At 38.1% G+C, this 16,389-nt stretch overlaps 1 protein-coding gene across 1 annotated transcript in view; it reads right to left on the bottom strand.

The window, feature by feature from the left end:
• The window catches only part of LOC120524434 (cell adhesion molecule 2-like), a 481,595-nt gene that overhangs the window by 62,587 nt on the left and 402,619 nt on the right, over positions 1-16,389 (bottom strand). The window contains exons 8-9 of the mRNA XM_039746287.1: positions 12,359-12,449; positions 3,304-3,482 (exon numbers count right to left, since the gene is read on the bottom strand). Coding sequence (XP_039602221.1) covers positions 3,304-3,482; positions 12,359-12,449 — 270 coding nt within the window. The remainder of the gene's footprint in view (positions 1-3,303; positions 3,483-12,358; positions 12,450-16,389) is intronic.

The following is a 16,389-nucleotide window of genomic DNA, read 5'->3' on the forward strand; positions in this document are numbered from 1 at the left end:
TGTAAAGGATGCCACTCCCCACATTAAAGGAGGGCAATCTCCTATGAAAAGGAAGCCTGTTCTGCTCTTTCTTATACAGTTCCTCTGTGTTCCAAGACCAATCCAACCTGCCATTAATGTGAACCCCCAAGCATCTATAGGATTAGACAACTTCTAAATCCACTCCTTGAATAATGACAGGACATAGAGGCTCTTTGGTGTGGCAAAAGTCAATAACCATTTCCTTGGTTTACTGATGTTAAGATGCCGACAAAATTCCTTGCACAAACAAACAAAATTCTCCACCTGACTCCTATGTTCAGTTTCATCCACTTTATCAATATACTGCATGAGTACAGAATCATCTGATAATTTCTTCAAGTGACATTACCTGTTGTTATATTTATAGTCTGAGGTGTAGAACGAAGAGAAATGGAGACAGGACTGCACCTCATAGTACTCCAATTCTGTTCAAATCTTATCAGAAACATAGTCCTTGAGTCTCACAAACTGTGCTCTGCCCAACAGAAACAATAGTATCATTGGTTTATCCACCTGCATATCCCTGAGTTTACCCCTAATAGGGATGGCTGGATAGTACTGAAGGCACTGGAGAAATCAAAATTTTGGTGGTAACAGGTTGTCATCTAATAAGAGACTTGTAGCTGGGAATAAGCTGAATCAGATTTTGGTCAGATTTGCCTAAATGAGCAAGTAGATAACACTTAAAGAAATCTTTAACATTTGAACACAGCAGGTCCAGCTTATTATTTCCTCAACTGGAACCAATCACAAACTGAAAGAAATTTGGCATTGTTCTTTGCCAAGTCGCATGATTGAAGTCACCATATATTATAATATTTAATAATAATAATATAATAATAATAATAAATTATTATAGTCGGAGTGAGTCATCATTAAATTGTTGGCAACAGAATGAGTCATTTCTATTGCCAGGTCCCCCTTTGCGAAGGGAGGAATATAAACATTAATAAGGATATAATTTATCTTCCTGGTCAAATAACATGGACACATTCCGACAGCCAGAATTTTAGTGTCTGCAATTACAAACTGTAGTTTTAAGTTTAATATACTTCCTTTTACACCATTCCTCATTCACATAGATAACCAGTCCCCATTCTTTCTTTCTTCCAAACCACACTGGGTCTCTGTATGCTCAAATAAGATGAAATCCATCCAGCATTAAAACAGTGTCAGGTATATCAGGTTTAAGCCAGCTCTCTGTAAAGCACAAAATGCCACTCTATTTGTATGCTCCATAACCTACTATAAGCTCAGACACTTCGACCAGTCCTTTAAGGAGAGATGGCTTAAACTTGATAAATGTGACACATTTCACAGTGATTAAACATTTTCCATTATAATGGATGGCAAACCAGTTCTAAAACCTTTGCACCTTGGAGTTACACTCATGCTGGGACATTGCCCTATCCATCTGTGAAAAAGTGTAACTGAGCTGCTTGGGCACTCTGGATTGCAGTGCAAGTAGCTGATTACAGGATTATTTAATACACCACACTTCTATCTTCGCTGTGTCTCTTACTGTTTCAGGTGTTGCAGTCATAAGGTAGCCTTCAGGTCCTTTTTGAGACTTCATCCAAGTTGGACACCTGGGTTTGTGTGCATTGCAGTTTGTCGGTAAATTTTAAATCCATTTATACAATTTCTAGTAGCTACTATCAGTGGCAAGCCACACACCAGATCAATTCTAATTTTAAATAAGACTAATAACTAGTAAATAAGTTTGGAAAAAAAGAAAAGAAAAAAGTGAGAAATATGGAGCTTCTGTAAGCTTCTCATTATGTATGTAAAGATTGCAAAAGAGAAAAAGGTACAGGTTTGTAATCTACAGACCTAAGTATAATGAAGATATCTGAAATCATACTTTTATGGAAATCCTAAGTATAATGAAGATATCTGAAATCATACTTTTATGGAAATAAGAGCCAATAAATACAAATAGTTTAATCAGTATCTTTCTAGAAAAGGTTGATCTATCCTTCTACTATGATAGTTTCAAAACAAATAAAGCATTGGCATCATAATTATATGATGGTAGAGAGGAAAAAAATATTTTTTTGTGCATACATGTTGACTAAAACTGAAGGCACCTCCATGATTCAGATAGTTTAAGAGCTTCTAGAAAACCTTAGGTTGCTAAAGAAAATGCTTTAGATTTCAGTGTAATGAAAAATGAATGTAGTTGATGTCATCAACCACTATGTCTGTTTTAGTGCATATGTAGAGAACATTGCAAAGAACTGGGACTCTTTCCTGTCTTGCTTTCTGCCTTACCAACGGCTCCATGCAACACAGAATTGGAATAATTGTAAACACAGAACCAGCAGTTTTCCAGTCACATTTACAAAGTGAATTAATGGATCAAAGATCATATGAGATGTTACAAAAGGAACTGCCTTGGGTATCAATATTCTTAGCTTACTAGACTGTATGTGGATAATCATGTGTGCATATAAAACATTTACAGCAATCAATACTATCTAAAATAAGTGGAAGTTCAAAGTACAACATGTGAAACAGCTGAAACGTTAGTTGGAAAATATTGGCTAAGAACACAGAAAACAATATTGTGGATTTTTTTTCTAAATGGTGATGTTAAAATGACAGTGCTCATGTATGGACACAGAGGCTGCTACTCTTTAATTTACAGGTTGTATATAAATGATATACTTTGTAGATGAAAATGTAAATAACAAGATGATTAGGCCTAGAGGTGACAATAGGAGTATTGTAGATATATTATACTTTGCAAACTTTTTAAAGATGAGCAGACATGTGGCAGGTGGAGTTTAATGAGGATAGCTGTACAACGGATATTAGATATGACTACGTAAATTGAAACTTGAAAGTACACCTTATAAAGTGAGATTAGAATTTATTGCAAGTTTGTATTTTTCCACATTCAGATAGCTAATAGACTAATAGGATCAACTTTTTTGCATGCAGAGATCCAGATACATTGAATAAGATACCAAGTGGTGTAGTATATAGTAGTACCTTTCAAAGGTTAGGTGATTGTCAAGCTATATTGCACTAAATGACTTCTTCTTATGTTATAACCTACAAATAATGTATGACGTAACTCTAACTGTGTACATGCGGGGAATAGGCTCCTGCACAACCCTGCTCTGGATAATTGGGTTAAGAAAATCGGTGGATGGATGGATGGATGGATGGATGGACAGAATTATTTAATGAGCTGAAACTAAACATTTGGAAGTGTCATTTTACCTGCAGTGTTCCTACTAATATATACATTTTTGACATGATCATAACACTCACCATGAACAAAGAGTGTGTATTCTCCAATGCTCTTTCCAATGCGATTGACAGCTTCACATCGATAAGTTCCATTGTCAGTCTTATTTAGAAGACTGATGGTCAGCTCTCTACCACTGACAGTCATCCTGTCAAGGTCAGGCAATTCACCATCATCTTTAGTCCATAGAACTGGGTCAGGCCTAGCAAACATAAAATACAGCTTCAGATAAATAGAATAAATGACCAAAAGATTATGATTTTAGACAGGTAGACTCAAGCTAATTGATCCTCAAAACGAAAATGAGTTGTTCTTCAGCAACAAGGAACACCGTTACAGTACAAACTATTATATTGGTGCAAAACTAATAACTAATCACACAATACTATATACCCCAGTAAAGTTGTTATGCCCCAAAGAAATGTTTTTCCTATGTCAATGTGTCTGTTATAACTTAATAAAAAGTAATCTTCAAGCTACTATTTGAAAATACCAAGAAATGCACATGAGAATATCAATCACCTATGGCATTTGTTAAAAAATAAACTAGTTGAGTATAAGGCTTTATAACCTTTATCTGCAATCCGCCTGGTGTGCTGAAAAAAATCATACTTGGTCATCAACCCTTTTTTTTATCATAAACACAATTTTAGATTTTGAAAATTACAGCAGAAATTTTGATTCAAGATGTATTATGATCTGTATGTATTATCTACTAAACATACTTTATTTAGTAAGAAGCCTGGATTTATTGATTGTGGAAAGTCCACATATTCTCTGGAGCACCAAGAAATTCTTGAAAAAATGCATAGAATATTATAATTAGGAGAAATCAAAGATAGTCCTTGTTCTTGCTTCATGAGAAATCTGGATAAAATTAGCATCTGTAAAAGACTCATAAACTTTATTTTATGCTTCTTAGTTCAATGATTTCCTGCTATAATTCCCCTCCAAGAGGTGCTCTCTTGGAGCAGTTTTAGTCACAGGCTTAGCAGGGTGTGCTAGGAAGTGCCTCTGGGGGGTTCTTTTCTGCCCACTGCTCTCAGGCAATTCAATGCTTCCACCTAATGTACCAGTTGAGTGTGTTTATTTATTTATCTATCTATCTATCTATCTATTGACTGTTTTATCTATCCTGTAAGACTGTATTTTTGTTTTTTAAGTTTCTGCTGCTTTATGCAGCTGTATGCATTTGAATTTCCCAATGGGATTAATAAAGTTTTATCTAATCTAATCTAGAATTTAATCAAACATGTAATTGGAAGTTTTTAATTCATTATCCCGTTAAGCTCCTTCAATTTACAGTCATCTTTTTCATTCGGCTGCTCTGTCTTTAGCATCCTTCTCCCAATATACTCAGCATCTCTCCTCTGCACATGTCCAAACCAATGCAATCTCACCTCTCTGACTTTGTCTCCCAACCGTCCAACCTGAGCTGACCCTCTAATGTACGCATTTCTAATCCTGTCCATCCATGTCACACCCAAAGCAAATCTTTAACTCTGCCACCTCCAGCTCTGTCTCCTGTAGACCTTCCATTTCACTCTTGCTGATATCCGTCTGTCACAAATCACTCCTGACACTCTTCTTCACCAATTCCACCCTGCCTGAATTCTCTTTTTCCCCTCTCTTCCCCAATTCCCATTACTTTGTACTGTTGATCCCAAGGATTTAAACTCATCCACCTCCTTGCATCTTCACCATTTCACTGACCTCCCTCTCATTTACACACATGTATTCTGTCTTATTCCTTACTGACCTTCATTCCTTTCCTCTCTAGAGTATATCTCCACCTCTCCAGGGTCTCCTCAGCTTGCTCCCTACTATTGCTACAGATCACAATGTCATCAGCAAACATCATAGATCATGGGGACTCCTGTCTAATCTCGTCTGTCATCCTGTCCATCACCATTACAAATAAGAAAGGGCTCAGAGCCGATCCTTGATGTAATCCCACCTCCACCATAAATGCATCCGTCACTCCTACCGCAGACCTCACCATGGTCACACTTCCCTCGTACATATGCTGTACAACTCTTACATACTTCTCTGCCACTCCTGCCTTCCTCATACAATACCACAGCTCCTCTCAAGGCACCCTGTCATATGCTTTCTCCAGGTCCACAAAGATGCAATGCAACTTCTTCAGGCCTTCTCTATACTTCTCCATCCACACCCTCAGAGCAAACATCACATCTGTGGTGCTTTTTCTTGGCATGAAACCATACTGCTGCTCACTAATCATCACCTCACTTCTTAACCTCGCTTCCACTACTTTTTCCCATTACTTCATGCTGTGGCTCATCAGTTTTATCCCCTGTAGTTACTTCAGTCCTGCACATCCCCCTTATTCTTAAATATCGGCACACTTCTTCTCCACTCCTCAGGCATCCTCTCACTTTCTAAGATTCCATTAAACAATCTGGTTAAAAACTCCACTGCCATCTCTCTTAAACACCTCCATACTTCCACAGGTATGTCATCTGGACCAATGGCTTTTCCATTCTTCATCCTCTTTATAGCTGTCCTTATTTCCTCCTTGCTAATCCGTTGCACTTCCTGATTCACTATCTCCACATCATCCAACCTCTTCTCTCTCTCGTTCTCTTCATTCATCAGCCTCTTAAAGTACTCTTTCCATCTGCTCGACACACTGTCCTCGCTTGTGAGTACGTTTCCATCTTTATCCTTTATTACCCTAACCTGCTACACATCTTTCCCAGCTCGGTCCCTCTGTCTAGCCAGTTGGTACAGGTCCTTTCTTCCTCCTTAGTGTCCAACCTCTCATAAAATTCATCATATGCCTTTTCATTAGCCTTGGTCACCTCTTTCTTCACCTTGCGCCTTATCTCATTGTACTCTTGTCTACTTTCTGTATCTCTGACTATCTCACTTTTTCCTTGCCATCCTCCTCCTTTGTATACTCTCCTGTACTTCCCCATTCCACAACCAGGTTTCCTTTTCTTCCTTCCTCTGTCCAGATGTCACGCCGAGCACCCTTCTTGCTGTCACCCTTACTACATCTGCTGTAGTTTCCCAACTGTCTGGTAATTCTTCACTACCACCCAGTGTCTGTCTCACCTTCTTCCTAAACTCAACCTTGCAGTCTTCCTTTTTCAACTTCCACCATTTGATCCTTGGCTCTGCCCTCACTCTCTTCCTCTTCTTGATCTCCAACGTCATCCTACAGACCGCCATCCTATGCTGCTTAACTATACTTTCCCCTCCCACCACTTTGCTGTTTTCAATCTCCTTCAGACTGACTCTTCAGTATAGGATGGAATCTACCTGTGTGCATCTTCCTCCACTCTTGTACGTAACCCTGTGTTCCTCCATCTTCTTAAAATACGTATTCACCACAGCCATGTCCATCCTTTTCACAAAATCCACTATCCTCTGACCTTCTTCATTCCTCTCCTTGGCACCATACCTACCCATCACCTCCTCGTCTCCTCTGTTCCCTTCACCAACATGTCCATTGAAATCCGCTCCAATCACCACTTTATATCCTTTGGGTACACTGTTCATCACTTCATCCAACTCACTCCAAAAATCTTCTTTCTCATCCATTGCACAACCAACTTGAGGGGCATATGCACTGACAACATTTATCATCACACCTCTACTTTCCAGCTTCATAATCATTACTCTGTCTGACACTCTTTTCACCTCCAAAAGACTCTTGACATACTGTTCTTTCAGAATAACCCCTACTCCATTTCTCTTCCTATACACACCTTGATACAACAATTTAGATCCACCTCCGATCCACTTGGCCTTACTCCCCTTCCATTTAGTCTCTTGCATGCACAATGTATCAACCTACCTTCTCTCCATTATGTCTGCTAACTCTTTCCCCTTACCAGTCATACTGGCAACATTCAAAGTTCCTACCCTCAGTTCCACTATCTTTACCTTCCTTCTCTCCTCCTGCCTCCAAACATGTCTCCCCCCCTCTTCTTCTCCTTCTAATTCTTCTTCTTCGGCCAACAGTAGCCCAATTTCCACCAGCACCCTGTTGGTTAACAGTACTGGTGGCAGTTGTTGTTTACTCGGGCTTGACCAATCTGGTAAGGAAATTTGTATTGTTATCTGCATATTGATTTGGCAAAATTTTACACCCAATGCCCTTCCTGCCGTAACCTTCCCCATTTATTCGGGCTTGGGACCGGCACGAAGAAACACACTGGTTTGAATCTCTTTCAATTTACAGTGATTATGTTAAAACAACATCTACTTCACATCAGTCTTGTGCTCTCCACTTTTACATTATACCATTTTCTATCCTCTTCTCATACTCTATATACCGACTATATTACAGAAACTGGTTAATGAATTTGGTCATAACGTTTTAATTGCTGGTTTGGTTAGGAAAGAAATCTAATATTTAGTCAATCTGGAGGTCAAGGGTTTAGGCAAGCAATGTATTTACATGGTGTTCGCCATTTAGACTAACTATTATTTAGAGACAAAATGTTATTTTTGTGGTTAATTTTTCTCTAAGTATTCTTAACCAAATCTCTCAAGAAACTGACAAAAACAGCTTTCCATAGCCAAAGCATAAATGTAGCTTTTATTGTCTGGAATATTTCCTTGAATTTACTAAAATAACTCTAAACCATAAGACATTTCAATGAAAAAGAAACCAGTGCAAAGTTTTTAAATCTTGTGAGAAAACAAGAAAAGTTTTAGGATGTCATTTAACAAGTGGCATCATCTTCATAGTAGACAAGTCACTCCAGTTGCTTTCTATACTACACTACAGTGCATGGTCACAAATATGGAAGTGAAAACCAGAATGATCCTTTGTCTCCTGGCCTTCCAAAATTAGGTTCCAGATCCTTCACAGGAGGGTCCCTCCAATAATTTGGTTCCAGATCCTGCACTGGAAAGGCTTCTTTCAAAGTAATGCTGTTATTTTCTATCAGACACAGAGCCTGATGATTCTTTGAACTGTAATTTTGTTATTTATACTTGAGTAAATGGTGCAGGTGGCAATATATAGAAGCAGAATATAATAACTACCCAAGTTGGGCCTATATTTTCAGCATGCAAGATTAAACACTTCTACCAGAAAATTAAAGGGGAAAAAGCTTGTCATCTTCACCTTGGATCAATGGCCAGATAATCATAGGTTCAATGACCTAGGAGGCAGATGGAAAGCACTCTTTTAATACAAAGGGGGAATATAAAGAGAAAAAAGTGTTTTTGAAACTAAACAATCTGGCATTTTTCGCTCCGATAATCACCACCTGATTGTGTTGGAGAGGTTTGAGTGCCCCTGTGACCCTGGGAGTTATGTTGTCCAGAGCAGAAGCTTCTGGTATGGCCTTCCAAGGCAAATTGGTTCCAGGTGAGGGGTCAGACAAATAGCAATTCATAGCCCTAATAATGACGCTCTATAAAGATAAAGAGTACCCCGCCCAGCATCAGGTTACCAGGGCCTCCTCTTGTAGCCAGTGCCCACAGGGAAATGCCTGGTGGCTGGGACTATCATGGGGCCTGGTCAGGCACAGCCCAAAAATGTTACACGGGACTGCCCTCCTGTGTGTTGACCACCTGCAGGAGGAATAGGGGCTGGATGCAATGTGACCTGGGTGGCGATTGAAGGCAGAGGCCTTGGCATACTGGAACCCAGACACACAAACTGACTCTTGGAATTGGAATGCCTCCTCTCTTGGGGGGAACAAACCAGAGTTGTTGGGTTAGGCAGAGAGCTACCAACTAGATATAGAGGTGCTGGTCATAAAATAAGAATATCATGACAAAGTTGATTTATTTCAGTAATTCCATTCAAAAAGTGAAACTTGTATATTAGATTCATTCATTACAAACAGACTGATGCATTTCAAATGTTTATTTCTTTTAATTTTGATGATTATAACTGACAACTAATGAAAGTCCCAAATTCAGTATCTCGGAAAATTAGAATATTGTGAAAAGGTTCAATATTGAAGACACCTGGTGCCACACTCTAATCAGCTAATTAACTCAAAACACCTGCAAAAGCCTTTAAATGGTCTCTCAGTCTAGTTCTGTAGGCTACACAATCATGGGGAAGACTGCTGACTTGACAGTTGAACAAAAGACGAACATTGACACCTTGCACAAGGAGAACAAGACACAAAAGGTCATTGCTAAAGAGGCTGGCTGTTCACAGAGCTCTGTGTCCAAGCACATTAATAGAGAGGCGAAGGGAAGGACAAGATGTGGTAGAAAAAAGTGTACAAGCAATAGGGATAACTGTACCCTGGAGAGGATTGTGAAACAAAACCCATTCAAAACTGTGGGGGAGATTCACAAAGAGTGGACTGCAGCTGGAGTCAGTGCTTCAAGAACCACCATGCACAGATGTATCCAAGACATGGGTTTCAGCTGTCACATTCCTTGTGTCAAGCCACTCTTAAACAAGAGACAGTGTCAGAAGCGTCTCGTCTGGGCTAGACAAAAAGGGCTGAACTTCTGCTGAGTGGTCCAAAGTTATGTTCTCTGACGAAAGTAAATTTTGCATTTCCTTTGGAAATCAAGGTCCCAGAGTCTGGAGGAAGAGAGGAGAGGCACAGAATCCACATTGCTTGAGGTCCACTGTAAAGTTTCCACAGTCAGTAATGGTTTGAGGTGCCATGTCATCTGCTGGTGTTGGTCCATTGTGTTTTCTGAGGTCCAAGGTCAACGCAGCCGTCTACCAGAAAGTTTTAGAGCACTTCATGCTTCCTGCTTCTGACAAATTTTATGGAGATGCACATTTCATTTTCCAACAGGACCTGGCACCTGCACAAAGTGTCAAAGCTACCAGTACCTGGTTTAAGGACCATGGTATCCCTGTTCTTGATTGGCCAGCAAACTCGCCTGACCTTAACCCCATAGAAAATCTATGGGGTATTGTGAAGAGGAAGATGCAATACGTCAGACCCAACAATACAGAAGAGCTGAAGGCCACTATCAGAGCAACATGGGCTCTCATAACACCTGAGAAGTGCCACAGACTGATCGATTCCATGCCACGCTGCATTGCTGCAGTAATCCAGGCCAAAGGAGCCCCAACTAAATATTGAGTGCTGTACATGCTCATAGTTTTCATGTTCATACCTTTTAGTTGGCCAACTTTTCTAAAAATCCTTTTTTTGCATTGGTCTTAATTGATATTCTAATTTTCCGAGATACTGAATTTGGGAATTTCATTAGTTGTCAGTTATAATCATCACGATTAAAAGAAATAAACATTTGAAATACATCTGTCTGTGTGTAATGAATGAATCTAATATACAAGTTTCACTTTTTGAATGGAATTACTGAAATAAATCAACTTTGTCATGATATTCAAATTTTATGACCAGCACCTGTAGTTGGGTTCATGTCCACCCACTCACTTGGTTCTGGAACCAAACCACTTCAAAGAAGCTTGACTGGTCTTTACTTTGGAGTTGCCCAGGGAGAAAGGTGTCAGGAGGGAGTGATGTTGAAGTTTGTCACGGAGAATGAGAGGGCTACCTCTGTGAATCTGAAGATTGTGTAGGGAAAGACCACAACTACCATATGTACCTATGCACCAAAAGTCAATTTGGAGTACCAGGCCTTCTTTGAATCACTGGAGGGGATCCTGGAAAGGATCTCAGCTTGGGACTCCATATTTCTGCTGGGAGACCAAGTGAGAAAGATTGGGAACACCCGGAGAGGCATGACTGTGAGGAACGGCCTCCCTGATCTAAACTTGAGTGTTGTTTTGTTAACGGACTTCTGTGCTAGGATTGTCCACAACAAACATCATGTTTGAACATAAGGTGGCTGATAAGTGCACTTGATACCAGAGAACCTTAGGCCAAAGATCTATGACACCAGAGGTGAGGGATGCCATCAGGCTGAAAAAGGAAGCCTTCCATGTATGTTTAGCATGGCAGACTCTCAAAGCAGCTGAGAGGTACCAACAAGCTAAAAGGGCTGTGGCCTTGGCAGTCAGACAAGCAAAAACCTGGGTATGAGAGGAGTTTGGAGAGACCATGGAAAGTGACTATCGATCAGTCTTAAAAAGGTTCTAGCAAATCATCAGGAAGGGATGGCAGGGATTCACCCAAGCTGTTCTCAGCAAGGGTGGAGAAGTGCTGACCCGGAATGAAGATGTTGTCTGGTGGTAAAAGGAACACTTTGAGGAGCTCCTGAACTCAATGGACATGACCTCTTTGGAGGAGGCAGAGCCAGAAGCTGATGGAGGATCAATGCCCTTTTCTCTAAAGATGATCACTGAGATAGGTAAACAGCTCTGAAATTACAAGGCCTTGAGAGTGGATGAGATCTGCCTAGAAATGCTGAAGGCTGACATGCCTTTTAAATGTTGCGTGGGAGCTGTACCCTTGGAGTGCCAGAATAGGGTGCTGGTCCCCATTTTGAAAAGGGGGTCAGGAGTGTATGCCCCAACAATTGGGGATCACATTCTTTATCCTCCCTGGAAAACCTTATACCAGGGTACTAGAAAGGAGCAATGTGGATTCTGCCCAGGCCGTGATTTACCCTCATAAGGATCCTGGAGGGGGCATGGGAGTATGCCCAAACAGTCTACATGTGTTTTGTGGACTTAGAGAAGGCGTATGGCCATGTTCCTCAAGGGATAATAAAAGCAAAATCATGCAGTACAAAAGAATGTTCTCAAATTGAAATTTCTTTAAAATTTTATAAAGCCAAATACATTTTCACCCATCTATTTATATACAGTATTTATGAAAGTTGCAAAAAAAATTATCTGAAGAAAACCAAAATAAACTTGCTAAAAATAGGAGATATCCATTAACTGTTATGTTTGGTTGCACAATGATCTAATGTTTGGCTTTAATGAATGCTATAGAACAAATTTCAGTAGAAAAACATGCTTATTTCTAATTGTGAGCTCTTTTAAATATTCTCTCCTATAAGTGATTTCAGAGTACAGTAATCTGGTGTACTATACCAAATTCATGTCTGCTTTTAAAACCATTTTATGTGCAAGTAATTTTGTACATAATTTTGAAATCTGTGCAGTACTTAAGTACTACAAGTTCATTGTTATTGTATAATCATCAGTGACATATTTGAAAAGAAACTACTTACATTGGATTTGCTTTAAAGTCACAGATGAGTTTTAAAATTTGTCCTTCTTGTGGATGTTTAACAGATGGTATAATTTCTGCAATTGGAGCATCTGGAAAAGACATAAAAAAAGCTTTTAAAACTTTCTCAGTCAAACATAAATCTGAACAATTCTTTAAATAGTGAAATTAACAATGTCAGTGCATTTATGCTAAAGAATGTTGCAAGCAGTTTCATCAGTACACTCTCTACTTACTGCAGAATGTTAACTAAAATATTGGACCACAGGGTTGTTGGGTCAGTCTCCATTCTGATGTTTGATGCAACCCTAAGCAAAATATTTAATCTGTAAATCATCATTTTAGAACTGTATTAAAAATGATAACTTTAGAGTCTCTATATGTTATACCTTGTGGAACAGATTATAAAAATAAATTTGCTCATATGTTATTTGCTTGTTATTAAATAACACATCTTCCAAGAAAGCAGACAAAAATAAATGGAACTGAAAAATAAATGTATTAAATAAACTAACTCAGTGCTGCTTTAATAATTTTTGAGAAGGGCAGCCTAGAAAAAAATCTAATAGTTATTTGAATCAGAAACAACGTAATAGTAAATTAGCTTATAATGTTTGTATACACTGTATTTTTACATTTATATGTGTTTATATATAAATGACTATTGGAGATTTACAAACTGCCGCTACTCCTTTGCTTAGATTCTACAATTATTTGAAACTACTGGGTATATTCATCCATTAAAAAACATTCCAATATTTAATGTTTATCTGATCTTCTTAAACATTGATGTTTCGCTCCAGAATTGCCCATAAATATACAATTGATTTGAAATACAGTATGGTACCTGGATGATATATGACTTATGTAAGTGCCATGCTCTTCAAACCATTGATTTACCAGTTGTGACCTTTGATTTGAGGTATCACCATCTGGATCAATTCCACAAGGACAGAGATGCCACACCATAGAAGGAATATGATCCCTCAGAATTGCTTTCATTTAACAGAAAACATTTACCTTGCTACACATAAGAATCAATGGACCTAACAGAGGCCAGAAAAATACTCTTCACAGCACATCAGGTTTGATTTCTTGGCCCTTTATGATTTTTGTACTGTTTAAAATTATATATAAAATGTAGAAAATAGCTATTTTGAAATTCAGATGGCTAATGCATTAAAAAAATAATCTAAACCAGAAAGGAGCAAAAACTGTTGCTCACCTTTACATCATTTAAACAAAGCTTCTTCAGAACTGAAATTCAATGAAATTGCTTAGATTGAAGTGGATCAAAGCAGAGATGAAGAAAACAGGCAGAACTAATAGAAACACAAATATGAAAGACAGTTCCAAGACTTCACCGACCTAAAAGAACCTACATAAAACACCATTCAATGATTTCTAAAGAGATAATTAAAACAAAGTAATTTCAAAACTTTTAAACTTGAGATACAGTATATTACAAAGGGTATGTGGCTGATACAATAACATAATATAAAACAAAATAACTATAAAACTACATTACATTTTTTCAAACCATTATAACCTAATGCAGGGCCATAGATAAGCTGAAGTCTATCAGCATTAGGAGCAAGGAAGGAGCCAGTACTGGACAAAACTGTAGTCCATCATAGGTACACACTCACACTCATAGAGGGCAAATTTGGAAGTGCTAGTTAACCTAACCCAGAGAAAAACCCATACAGATACAAAAGGATTGTGTACCAATTGCTAATTAGACCCAGGACTTGAACTTGAGATACTGGATTAATGGGGGGGCACTAACTACTGATCCACTGTAGCTACCACTGTACCACCTGACTAGAAACTAATCAAGGATAACATTATGGCTTGGTATTAACTCAGACATATTTGTTGTTGATGTGTTACTTTAAATCAATAAACATATCCTTAAGTATTTTTCCTTTATTTAAGTATGACCTCAGTAAAGCGTATTGTCTTGCCTGCTAATTTACAATGTGGAATGATGTGAATGAAAAGTAGCTCACTAGAAAAGAATGATATTGGTATGTGTATCTAATGTTAAAGAAATTTACTTAGTTCAATCAAATAGTATACGTTAACATTGGAAAAGAACATTTTCTTTTTGTTTGGTGAAAAGCAGCCATCCTTTTGAAGCCCATAGTCCATAGTCCATTTGATCATTTTATATATATATATATATATATATATATATATATATATATATATACACATTTAAACAATTTAATTTCAAAGTGCAATAAGTACAAAACATAAATTCTTAGAACTATTGGTGTAAACAATTGCTGATTGAAAGACCCATACTATACTGAAATCATATTTTAGAAAAACATAACATTATTCTACTGTCTGACATGTTAAGATTTACAAAGTGGAAACCAACACTTCCCTTTTAGTACAATTCATAGTATACACTCTCAGCAAATTAGCACCTTCAAGTTGGTGGTGGTTGTGGAGCAGTATGAGGTACTGTTTAGCGCTTAATTCATTCTTAACAGTATTTAATACACTATATACTAAAAAGTACACATTTATACCTAAACAAACAAAAACAAACACAGCATAGTGAAATGCATACATGGTATAAGCCTACATTAATAGTGATTTTTTGTTGAATAACTTCCACAGATTTGTGATGTGCTTAAAAATGCTTTATTAGGTAGCTATTGGAAATTAAGGAACAGCTCAAAAAAATGAGGTTGAAAATTTGTGTGGACCGTGCTATGTTTCTTCAGAGTTGTGACTGGGAACAGAATACGTTTACTGTGTAGACGATTGTCGCGAATTCGCATCAAACCGCTTGCAGGCTGAATGCAGCCGAGGTGTCACGTTATGGAGGACATTCTAATTTCTTCCGATAAATCTTCAATTCTCTCTCTGAAATACGTAATATCTTCGGCAGAATCCATTTCATCGGCAGTAGTAAGCATTTTTCTAATTAATTCTTGTGCTATCGATTCACCAATCAGTAACTAGAGGGCGTGTTAGAGCCCACCCTCTCAACTTTGACGAGTGAAAGTGACAGTTTTATTTCAAGCCGTATTTCATGACGGTTTGCAGGAATGTTACGGACAAAATGAAATAAATAAATAAGCAACGAAAAACATATTTCGTGACACATTTATTTATTTATGCTCTCATTTCATGACATATTTATTTATTAAGGCTGTCATTTCATGACACATTTATTTATTTATGCTCACATTTCACAGTACTTTTATTTATTTACGCATTTATTTATTTATTTCATTTTGTCCGAAATATTCCTCCATACCACGTGTATCCCGCTAATGCCGGTTGCTGCGTATTTGATACGTTTCAAGGATTGTATTGAAAGTGCTTCTGCTCCCATCTAGCGGTCGTAGTGGAAACTACAACCACCTGATGGAAGCGAGGTGTTGGCGTTTCCATGCACGTGGATTTTGGCTCCTTACTTCACGAAATTCTCCATATCTGAGGTAAATTGCGCTAAGATAAAAATACATATAAGCTTATAGTTTTCTTCTATTGCTGATATTTCAGAATAGACTACATGTGACGAAAATGTCGGAAGTTAGACGCCGTTTTCGCTATGTCGCTTTTTCGCTACATTCAGCAATATTAGCTGCATATGAAAAATATTGTATTTAGGTGCAATATCATAGAAATTTGAATTCCTGTGCATATATTTCAAATGCTTTGCATTTTGATCCTAGTTTATTTCTAGAATTAATGTAAAAATAGCATACCGAGATATAAATGTGATTTCTGCCCTTTATTTTGAGGCAGAACGAAATGAACACATCAACTTTCTATGGGAAGCGAGCTGGTGGACTTCAAATCAGGGTTCCACCAGTTGAAAGTGATGACAGCTGTCTCAGTGACAGTGAGGAGAGCGATGAAGACTACATACCTACACCATTATCACAAGGTGATGTTTCTGAAGATGAAAGCAGCAGTAATGAGAGTACTGACAATGAAAGCAGCAGTGATGAAGACTGACAGCAATCATGAAGCACCTACTAGCACCAGTGCTACTGGTGCAAG

Source organism: Polypterus senegalus, chromosome 2 (assembly GCF_016835505.1).
Source record: "Polypterus senegalus isolate Bchr_013 chromosome 2, ASM1683550v1, whole genome shotgun sequence".
NCBI classification, from domain to species: domain Eukaryota; kingdom Metazoa; phylum Chordata; class Cladistia; order Polypteriformes; family Polypteridae; genus Polypterus; species Polypterus senegalus.